We start from the raw sequence: 12,151 nt of genomic DNA on the forward strand, positions 1-12,151 counted from the left end.
TCCTTCCGACTTTCTAACGACGTTGATTTCATCCTTTCGTTTCGTTTCGTTTCGTTTTACGTTGAAACTATCTAACGAGTTTACGAAAGTAACTTTAAAGTTCTCTTTCTCCCTTTTACTCTCTAATACACATAGATTCTCTCTATCTCTCTCAATTTCTCCTTTTCTTCTACCATTTCTTGAGTACACGGTAGCCAAGATATAAGGTCGACCTCGATCTGTCTAAAATCTCACACTCGAGTCATCATCTCACTTATATTCTTCTACTTTTTTTGCTATGTTTTTTTCTATCCATAAATCCATTTCTTCGATAAAATTATAACTCCTATAATAATACTATAATAATATTATAATAATAATAATAATAGATATATTATATTAAGTTAGGTACTTCATTTTATACCAAAATTTTATTGAAAATTCTTTAAGGTCGTGAAATTAATTATCCCTTAATATATAATTTAATTATAAACTAATTTATATCTTTTGATGAAATGTTAACATTGTAAAATTCATCCTTACACAATAAAACTTGTCATAATAATATTAAATATTATTTATTAAATTAAATAATTATTTTCACAATTATATTTTCATTAAATATAAATTTCATTTAAATTCTTAAACATTCACAATTGAATTTATAAAACGTCAATTTTTATTTCCAAACTAAATTGAATAATTTAAAATGAAACTTTTTTTTTAAAAAGAACCTATTTTAACAAATTTTTTTTCTCTTTCTTTTTCTTTTTATAGCAATCGAAAAATAGTGGTATCAAAAGAATAGTATCTTTTATCCTTCAATGGGAATCCAGCTTATTGCCATTTACGAGGGATGAAAAATCGTTGAACACTCTAAGCTCCGTCCTTGGATACGATGTTAACATCTATACGACATTGCCAATAACTATGGTGAAAAACGATTTTCCCTTAAGGCTGTCTACTGTTTTCCCCATACTACGATTTATCTTTTTCCTATCACGAAGATTCTTTTCTACTAAACTTTAGAAAAAGATCAAAGTCGCTATCATTATCTTGACGTTTTAAAATGGTCACTTTAAGTTTTCTTTTTACTTACGTGAGCATATGTGTGTGTGTGTGTGTGTGTGTGCATGTGTGTCCTTTCTTTCTTTTCTTCACACTATATTTGAAATGATAATTTTTTAGTATTGCATTTTTAAGGTTATTTTTACGAATAATTCGTTTCATTTAAAATGTGTTTTTTTTTCTCAATTTTTTTTTTAATTTTTTTTTTAAGTCAAAAGTTCTTCAGAATGGAGCTGATTTGATAACAAATGCATACTACTAAGCGTATTAATATTTTTATCATTATTTATAAAAATGTTACGCCTGTCAGAATGCAACCCTCCAGACATACATGAAAATGTTGCTTGCGAGCGTCATCTGTTGGGACAGAATTTTTTTTCAGCCCAAACTGTTTATACACTTATGTATTACGGGTTGCCTATCTTTCTGACAAAAAAAATTCCTACCCAATAGATAGCGCTCGCAAGCAACATTTTCAAGTGTGTCTGGAGGGTTGCATTCCTACAGGCGCACATTTTTATAATTAAATAAATAATAATAAATATAAATTGTGTGTTTTTGTCTTGTTCGTTGTAACATCTCGTATCGAAATTCTAGAATTTATTTTTACCACAAAAAGATAAAATGATGAGACATAAAGATCGAAGAAATTTTATCGTAAAAGAAAAATCTCGACAATTTTTTTGTTTACCTTTTATTCTCGGCTTTTTATTCGTTTTATCCTTTCCTTCTTTCTTTCCTTTTCTGTTTGTTTCGTTTGCGCGAAAATCCGTAAGAGAAAATATTGACAGGCTCGTTTCGCATTCGAAATGGATTGACATATTCCATGATATTTGCCGAACAACAACGCGTTCGTTTTATTTCCATTATTATTATTATTTTTTTTTTTTTTTGAACGATTAACAATCCGTGCTTGCGTATCGTTGGTTCGATTACGTTCGTATGATTTACAGTAAAAGAAATAAAAAAGAAAGAAAGAAAGAAAGAAAGAACAAAAAATTGATTGCAATTAATTGTATCGAAATAATTAGAAAAAAATCTAAAATGTTTGAAGAAGTTTAATTTGCAACAACAAAAATATGAAAGAAAAAATAAAGAAATAAAATACTATGAATAAATTTGAAATAATATTTGAGATTAAATTAATAGAAAATATTAGAGTCATGTAGAATTCATTTAATAAACTGAGAACAACTCGAAATAGGTATGATGCAGTTATTATCAAAGGTTTAGCAAGCCCCTTCTCAATATTCCAACATTGAAAGGGGTAAGAAGAACAATAGGAGCAGGAATAAGGGCTTTAACGTCTTCTCATTGGCCGACTAAGCACTTTTAGTATATATCTTCTCTCAATTTGGTGTTAGGTGCTAGTTGTTATTAACTGAGTGAGTTTGATACTCTGACACAATGTACATATCTCCAATTTCAAAACTCATTATGGTTTTCTCTTCTATTTTTGAGAGAGAAAAAAAAAGAAAACAAAGATGATATCAAACTTTCTTTTCAAACCTTGCAAATATACTTTATGACAAAATATATCAATATACGTGTGTCCTATTTATTTTTACTTTTTTTTTTTTTATTTTTCTTTCTTATGGAATTTACAGGAAGTTTTGGTTCAAGAGAAAATCGATAATGTTATGTATTGTAATAATAATAATAATAATAATAGTAATAATATATGTATAAATTGTTGTATAGTTGGAAGTATTCGGTGTGTGTATTACATGTGATTTCTTTTTTTTTCTAAAAATATAATAAATATAATAAAGATATAACAAAAATACAATACATATAAATATAATAAATTGACGTACAACTATAACAAAAATTATAAAAAAATGTATTTTTGTTCATATAAAATAAAATAAAAAATAATTTTCATATTAAATATAACATTTTATTTTATTCCTACGCATCTGAGAAATTATAATTACGTATAATAAAAGATAAAAAAATAAAAAAAAAGATGATGTTCACCTTAGTTTGAATTATTTCACAAGTAATTCTATGATATGTGCTTGAATATCTATCTTTTCATAGTAGTTTTTGGTTGGGTCTATAAATTATATCGATAAACGTTACATCTATAAAGTATTGAATCGATTTTTGATCAAAACACACACATTCAGCTTATAGTTTGAAATATCTTGTTTTCTCTCTCTCTCACTCTCTCACTCTCTCTTTTGTAATTTTGGATTGCATATAGGTAGAAACTCATGCAACTCAACTATATTCCCTGAGAACGTCTATCGAGTTCGAGTGGCAAAGTTCCAGCTCGTAATTTAATAGTTTAATTATAACTCGGCTCTCCTACAGACCGTAAAATTTTAACGCAAACGATCTGAAACCCTAACGTTAAACGATTTCCTTCAAAACGAATTCATGGAACTTATACTAGTGGTAATTCCTCTTGTGGTTTATCTAGTTCTATCTCTATCACTATCTCTCTTTCTTTTACTATTACTATCTATCTATCTATTTATCTATCTATCTATCTATCTATACATCTATCTTGAGTTTCTACAGATACTTCGAGAGATTATCGAATAAATCACCAAACCAGTCGTTGAATTTCGAGTCACGTTGGAACAACTTTCTTCCAACGAAAAATGCCATTAAAGTAAATAGAAATTTTATATGTATATATATATGTGTATGTGTATGTATTTCAGATCTACAAGTGACCAATATGATAGCTTAGTAAATAAATGTTTTAAAATAAGTAAGAAGTAGGATCAAAATATAGAATATTTTCTATATTACAATTTATAATTATTTAAATTATTAATTAAATAAATATATATATATATATATTATATTAATATATATAATTATTATATAATATAATTATAATATAAATTTAAATTATATTTATTTTAATATTGTATTATATTATTTTATATATATACTAGCTTCAACCTATAAACTTTTCGCATAACAATTTTATAAATAAAAAATTATATTAAATAAACAACTTAAATTGGAACGAATTGTAACGTTAAACCATTATCGAACTTACCTGAAGACACACACAAAATTTCATTAAAATCGGTCCAGCCGTTTAGGAGCAGTTCAGTGACATACACACGCACAGAAGAATTATATATATATATAAAGATATTATGTTAAATTATTATTATATTATAATATTTATTTTAATTTATATTTTAATATATATGTGTATATATTTTTTAAATAATGTATAAAACAATGTGTGTCCATTTAAAAGTTGTTTTTTTGTTTTTTTACTAACTGTCAACGTTTGTTCTACACACTTCGAAACAATTCATCCGAATCACGTGCTTTTCTTTTTTTTTCTATTTTATTTTTCTTTTTTATTTTTCAACGCATTAAGCATCCCTCCGACACCATTTTCACTTTGTCTGTCTCTCTCGATTCAATGTTCGTTTGAATAAAATACGAATTAACTCTCGCACGTCGTTTTTATCCTTTTTAAAATTCTCTCTCGTCAAGTTTTCCCGCACTCTTCGAGATACGCGAGAAGCTTAATTCTCTGTAATCGGTGCAATTTTCATTATTTTTTTTTCAATTATTATTATCATTATCATTATCATTATCATTATTATAATTTTGTTCGATTAAAAAGATTTTCTTATTTGCCCATCTATTTTTATTCGTGTATTTTGTTTGTTAAATTATTAATTATTAATGTTTCAACAACGATAGACAGAAATTATTGCGATGAAGAGGAGAAAGGTGTTTCAAAAAAAAAAAAAAAAAACAAAAACAGAAAATTGTAAAACCTACAAGCAATTTGATTTGAAGTACCGTTTATATCGAATACTCGTTTTATCTCATTGAAACGCGTTAAAACGAATTTCTACGTTCTCTCTCTCTCTCTCTCTCTCTCTCTCTCTCTCTCTCTCATTCATTGAGGTTTTAAATATATATACATCCGATTCATTAATATTTAACACAAAATGCAAATAAAATGTCGAAACGCATTAATGTCGAAATAATGTACTTGCTTGCTTTTTTATACGAGAGTAAGTAACGGATGTAAAGAGAAGGGGAAGAGTGGTAGAGGAAAGGGAATGAGTAGAGGAAAGGGAAGGGTTTATTTAAATGCACGCATATATAAAACATTACACCCCCCAAAGTGTATACGAGTATAATTTCGAGTAAGTTTTAATAGCAATACATTTTAGTTGTTTATATTACGACTTGTTTTATCAATGTTATCTCGTAGTTTTTTTTTAATTATTCTTCATAAAATCGAATATTGTCAAATAATTTTACTAAAAATAGAGAGAGAGAGAGAGAGAGAGGGAGAAATAAAATTACATTGTATAAAAAACAAAATGAGTGTAAAAAAAAAAGAAAATAAAAAATAATTGACATTAAATTAATACTTTTCAAATGTGATATAATTTAAATAATAAAAATGATACTTTATTTCAAATTGATCGATGTGTACGAATACTTTTTACACCCAGTGTATATTTATGAGATTAATTATGTGTAAAGATATTAAGAAAGAACGGAAATAGAGAAAGAGAGAGAGAGAGAGAGAGAGATTTGTAAAATATTTGTGATAAATCGACGAGGTACAAGAAAATCGGATCAGAATTTCATGACCGGAAGTTATCGAACGTTGTTTTGTTCGAATAAAAGAATTTGTTTGATAATACTTGGAGCCACAGGGAATAAATCCTCCATGGATAGAGTATCGTAATAAAAAGTATAGAAAAAAAAAAAAAAGAGGGGACGAATAACGCAATAAAGGACGCGGATATTTTTTTTTTTTTCAACGGTACATTTGTTCTTTTTTATTTTTTTCACAAATCGTTCCGACAACCAACTTCCGATTCGTGTTATTTACAAGCCCGTCAATACGCCTGCTCTTTTTATTTTTTTTTTTTTTTTTTTTTATAATTCGTTTCTTTACTAACCTTTTCTTTTTTTTTTTTTTTGTTTAAATTGAACTACCGTTATAGGTTATTTATTTTATTTTTATTTTTATTTTTATTTCGTTGACTTTCGTTAACTTGTCGTCGTTTACCTTTGTTATTATTTGTACCTTTTCTATTTGATTTTCATTCCTTTCGTTACCTTATTAATAAATACTTTGAAACGTATTTTTCATTAAAGAAAATAATTAAAAAAAAAAAAACAACAACAACAACAACAAGAAAAATTGTACAAATGAAACAAACCTTTTGCGATACACGACAGAATTCGAGATTAATTGGTAAAATAATAAACAAAAAGAAAATAAAAAAAATGAATATACACCGATAAAATAAATATAATAATTGTTGTTATATCAATAAAAAAAAAAATAATAAATAAATAAATGCGTTATGTATTGTTTAAATAATAGGTGGATCGTGCGGAGAAGAAGGAGGGCCAGGGAGTGGGAGATCCGGCAGCATCTTCGGCTGGTTGCAGCGGTGCTTCCGGTTCGAGGATGGGCCCAGGGCCCGATTCCGGTAGCAGTGCACCTTCTTCGGTTCCCCAATCTCTGGCTACGTCACGTGACGAGGAAGACGACGAGGATAAGGAGAGTAGTGGTAGCCGAACCAATAACAGTCACGTTGGATCGCGGTGAGTTTATTTATTATTATTATTATTATTATATTATAATATCGTTTGTGTCATTAGTCATTGCAACTATTTCCTTTTCAACCCATTTTCAATTTTCTTTCTTCGTTTTTTTTTTTTTTTTTACCTTTTTTCCCCGTCATTCGCCCTTCCCCGCACCGTCATTTGTAACATTTCCCGCGAAAAATGTGCTGCCGCGTCACGTATTGGACAAGGGGCGGGCCATGGGCGTGGTTTCTTCTTTTCCCCGCCCCCTTTCTCTCTTTTCCATTTTTTTCTCCTCAAATTGACAATAATTATCATAAATTATTGTCAGAAATGTTATCATTATTCATCGAGAACGTAATTTATTGTCGATCTCGTTGAACGTTCGCAATGTGGTGGCTGTGTTTGTGTGAGTATGTGATGCGCGCGTGTGTGACTTTTTTTTTTACCCCCGTCCTTTTATTTCTTTTTACTAATCTAATAGTACAAAAAGAAAAGTAAAAGAAAAGTTTTTTTACTTCTCTTCCAAATCGTTTAATCTGAAAAAAAAAAAAAAATAAGAGAAAGAAGTTGAAGCCATTTTCATTAATCATTTTAAGTGACAAGGACTAAACGGTAGTTAATCTTCCATTCTATGGTTTTATTTCTTTTCTTCGTAAAAAAAAAAAAAAAAAAAAAAAAAGAGAATTATCACAGGTAGACAGTAATACTATAAAGATTTTCTCCGAAATATTCCATTTCCCCATTGGTTGCGCCAATTATATTGCGTAAATTCCCCATTTACGCGATGTAGTTTATTTAATTGATCCTTTAAGTATAATTATCTCATTAATTAAAATGATCTGAAGATAATTCAACAGATAAATTAATATATAAAAGGTGAATGATATTATTCATTATTTTCTGTAAAACTTTATTAGAGCACCTTGTTCAGAAATTACAGAATAGATGTTTTAATATTTTAGAAAAAAAAAAAGAAAATGAAACTTTGAATGTATATAATAATGATATAATTTATAATAATATAAACGATAATTCGCACGAAGATTTTTTATTTTTTTGGTTATAAAAAGGTTGTAATAAAAAAAAGATGAAAATAAAAAAAAAAAAAAAAGAAGAAGAAGAAAGTCAGATCCGTTTATCGAACGACGTATGACGTTGGTTGATCTTTAGGTCAAAAGTATTTCCTTTTTATCGAAGATCGGGGGTAGGAGGGGGGTTACATTTTACGATACCTTTTTCACAAAAGGCCATAACGAGTTTTTCAACCAATAGGAAAGGGGTAAAGGGGATATACACGTTTCAACCCTGGTTCGGTTCGATTTGCGGGTACTTTGAAATCGTTGGGGAAAAAACCAAAGTAACCCGAGTATAACGGAGAATAAACTTTATTTCTAGACCCTTAACGTGATATCTTTCCTATAGAAAAAAAAAAAAAAAAAAAAAAAAACAGGAAAGATAAAATGAGACATACACGTAAAAGTAGTAGAGAGATAGTGAAGGAAACATCTCTTTTTTATTTTATTTCTTTTTTTTTTTTTTTGGATATATAATCTCGAGAAGATCTTCTTCTTCTTTGGTTCGTTTGATTTTGAATATCGAAAAACTCTTTTAAGCTTTTCATCCCTTAGACCCTTTCCTTAACTCCAGTACTCAACCACCAGTATCTATGGTAAGATTAACAACGAGTTTGTTACGTAGTTGATTATATTTATCATTCGGATGATTGCACAGATTGATAATGCGATTTTTAATAGAGTGTATTCGATTCGAATGAAATTAATCGTAAAAGAAAATAAATTTCTATTTTTTTTTTTTTTTGATTAGATAACATAAAAATATTGGAATGTAACTTTGTTTGTAATTGAATTTATTAATCTTAAGATTAATAGATAGTTAGATAACAATAATATTTAAATATATTTGTGGTAGTTTATTTGATACACAGTTATAGAACGTCATAATAATTATTTGAATAATTATATTATAAATGAGAAATTAATTATTTGTTTATTAAACAACATGAAAATATTGGAACGTTACTTTTTGTTTGTATTTGAATTTATTAATCTTAAGATTAATAGATTGTTAGATAACAATAATATTTAAATATATTTGTGTTAATTTAATTGATCCAAAGTTATACCATGCCGCACATAATAGTTATTATAATAATTATTATATTATAAATAAGAAAATAATAATTTTCATATTAAACAATATAAAAATATTGGAACCTTATTTTTTTTATATTGGTAACTATTAATATTAATTTTTATTAAATAACAAAGGTATTTAAATATATATTAGTGTTAAGTTTAATTGATTCAAAGTTATACCATGCCACACATAATAGTTATTATAATAATTATTATATTATAAATAATAAAATAATAATTTTCATATTAAACAATATAAAAATATTGGAACTTAATTTTTTTTATATTGGTATTTATTATTATAATATAATTTTTCTTAAATAAAAATAATATTTAAATATATTTGTATTAATTTAATTGATCCAAAGTTATATCACGTTATAATAATTATTATAATAATTATTATATAATAAATAAGAAATTCATTAATTTTAATTACAAATATATATACATATATTTGTTTTATAAATATATTTGTAGTTCATTTTTCTTTTTTTTTCTTCTTTTATTATTTTCTATAATTGACTATGACGTTGATGAAAATCTAATCGAATTTTCGCTTTAATTGCAACGTAGTAATTTATCGTCCACTACGATTCTCGTATTTTCAAATGAATGAAACGAAGTGCAAAAGAGAGAGATAGAAAGACAGCAAAAAAAAATGAAAAAAAAATAAAAAAAGAAAAAGAGTACTTATTGCCGTAATGTTATTTTTTAGTACGTGCAACGAAGATACTCATTAAGATACTTTTCTTGTTGTTTTTTATTTCTTTAAACTAGTCCCTTAATAGAACTGTTTTCTCATGTAATCCTTGAACATTTACTTTCTTCTCTCTCTAGTAGTTTTATATATATATATATACTATATATTTTCTAAAGTATATAACCAAAAGAGAAGTAATGTTATGTAATACATGGAACTGACCAAATTAGAAGAAAAACAAAGTGAAGTGCAAAGTCTTGTGTGTTCTTTTAAGCTTTAATAATACTTTTTTTTTTTTTTATACGATAGAAAGCCATTTATTCTTGAACAATCTTTTAAATTGTTTAAAAAAACCCATCGTCATTGATTTTATTTAAAGAATGAAAAAAGAAACGTCACGATTGATTTGATCTCTTTATACAAGTTTGTTAAGTATATATATATATATAAAAAAAATCGTTCAACTAAACATCCCTCCGTTTCGTTGGAAATATTGATAAATTAATAATAAAAGCACACACACAGAGAGAGAGAGAGAGAGAGAGAGAGAGAGAGAGAGAGGGAAAAAGCTTCTTTTTTGTTAAACAACCGTGATCCTTATCGATTTGAAGCGTAAAACAAGATTAGATACACGACCTTCTCTTTGAGCGTTATAACTTCTATTAGAACGATCTTGAACGTTTTTTTTTTTATTTTATGTTTTTTTTTGTTCTTTTTTTTTTTTATAGAAAATAATTTATTAATTTTGTGGGGTATACATTTTATTCAATAATTTTACGATAAGTAGCATCGAAATAATATTGAGATATATAAACATTGAAAATGTTGTACTAATATCTAAATTTGATTTGTATCAATTTAAAATTTCTATTTTATATTAATATTTATTATATTATTTATATTAATATATATATGAAGTATATAATTATTTTTATATTTTATATTTTATATTTATTATTTTATATTTTAATCCTTTGCATTTCGTACGATTCTCGACGTTAAATAGCAGCTACTTCGCGCCACAGAAATGACACATTTACAGACCCTCGTATTATTTAGTATAACTTTGGAACCAAATAACGGATTCTAATGATATTGGACTTATATTAATCTGTAAACATTAAGGAACATATTTATCTAAAAAACTTTTACCAAAAGAACTTATTTACCAAGAAGAATGTATATGTGTAATAGCGTTGCAATTGAAAAAAAGCCAAGCGCGTTCCATTGGTATTTGAAAATGTGATACTATTTGATAATATTTCTTTGTAAATTATAAATTTCATTATAAAATGCGAGATATGCTTTTATAAAAACATGTCTTTTACAAATTCTTCTTATCGTTCTTCTCAAGTTTCGCCAAAAACATTCTCGGACCGTCGTGAGCATGCGTTTCGCATTCTCTTAAAACACAAAACCCGCTGACAATTTTTTTTATATATCTTTGTTATTTTACAATATTTTGATTCGATATCTTGTGCTATTTTAAGAGAAAACATCAGGGAAAAATATGCATGTTTCAAAAAGTTGTGCTGAAATAACTTAATTCTCCGTAATCACTAATAAACTTTAATGTTTCATACGTTGAGACATCGGAGTGTAAAGGGTTAATATTGATTTTATTTTATTTTATTGTATTATTGTTTAAATTTGATTTTATTGTATTTTTTACAATTATTTTTATTACATATCTATGGCATTTAATTGAGTAAACAATATAGTTGGATTGAACGATAATAAACAAATGATATTTACAAAATACGAGCATCGAAATGATGAATTTTGATCGATGGTATTTTATTAATTGTCCAAGGATATAAAATAATTCATTCAATATTTATTTTATTTTTTAAAGTTTAGCACTTGGATTATTTTTTTGTCGATTCGTGACGTGATCAGAAGTATCGAATCGAATTCATTTATATACCGTGATTCTTCTTTAACTTCTGTTAGTTTTTTTTTGTTTTTTTTTTATATCCATTTTAAAATCGACCTTAATCCTTTTCATTTATCTTTGGATAATATTTGATTGAAAGAAAGAAAAAAAAAGGAAAAAAAAATAAAATGTATTCAATGTGTTGAAAATTTAAACTTCGTGCGAATTATCGTATATAAGGATGAAATAATACAATATTTGAACAATAATTCAAGTAAACATAAAAATAATATTAATAATAATTCAAGAAAAAATAAATAAATAATAGTATTAGGTCGAGTCGTAAATAACCTTCGTTTTTTATGAGACAAACAATGACATTTCTGCGACTGATAAGTGCAAGACACCTTTCATGGAGTTTTTTTTTTTGCACTCTTTGCAATTGTTCAACGTATCTATTGGATTTTGTTCCAATATTACCTTTAAAAGGTTCATCAAAGTCGGAAATACGTCCCTGCACTCGGTTCATCTTTTAAGATCGTATCTCTAGAACACAATTTGACAAACCAATTTCTGACTGCCCTATCAGTTATCAGTCCTGCACTGTATACGCTGCATATTTTTTCAGTTGCCACTTTAGTGCTAATTGCCTTGTTTCAATTCTTAAAGCATTACATGTCGAATATGCACTTTTTACTATTCATTTCAGTGGTTTAAGAAAAAACGGTTAAATGTAACATTGACTGTATAAAGAAACATGTGTGCAGATCACACGTGTTACAAGTGAAACCTTCAAAAAACTAAATTTCGAGA

General features: G+C 26.7%; 1 protein-coding gene across 1 annotated transcript in view; it reads left to right on the top strand.

Moving 5' to 3' along the window:
* The window catches only part of LOC107066079 (uncharacterized), a 114,627-nt gene that overhangs the window by 70,657 nt on the left and 31,819 nt on the right, over positions 1 to 12,151 (top strand). Inside the window, 1 exon segment of the mRNA XM_089177301.1 lies at positions 6,395 to 6,618. Within this exon segment, the coding sequence (XP_089033427.1) occupies positions 6,395 to 6,618 (224 nt within the window).

This window comes from Polistes dominula, unplaced genomic scaffold (genome assembly GCF_049000335.1).
Source record: "Polistes dominula isolate Pdom_NZ unplaced genomic scaffold, Pdom_raw_medaka contig_20, whole genome shotgun sequence".
NCBI classification, from domain to species: Eukaryota; Metazoa; Arthropoda; class Insecta; order Hymenoptera; family Vespidae; genus Polistes; species Polistes dominula.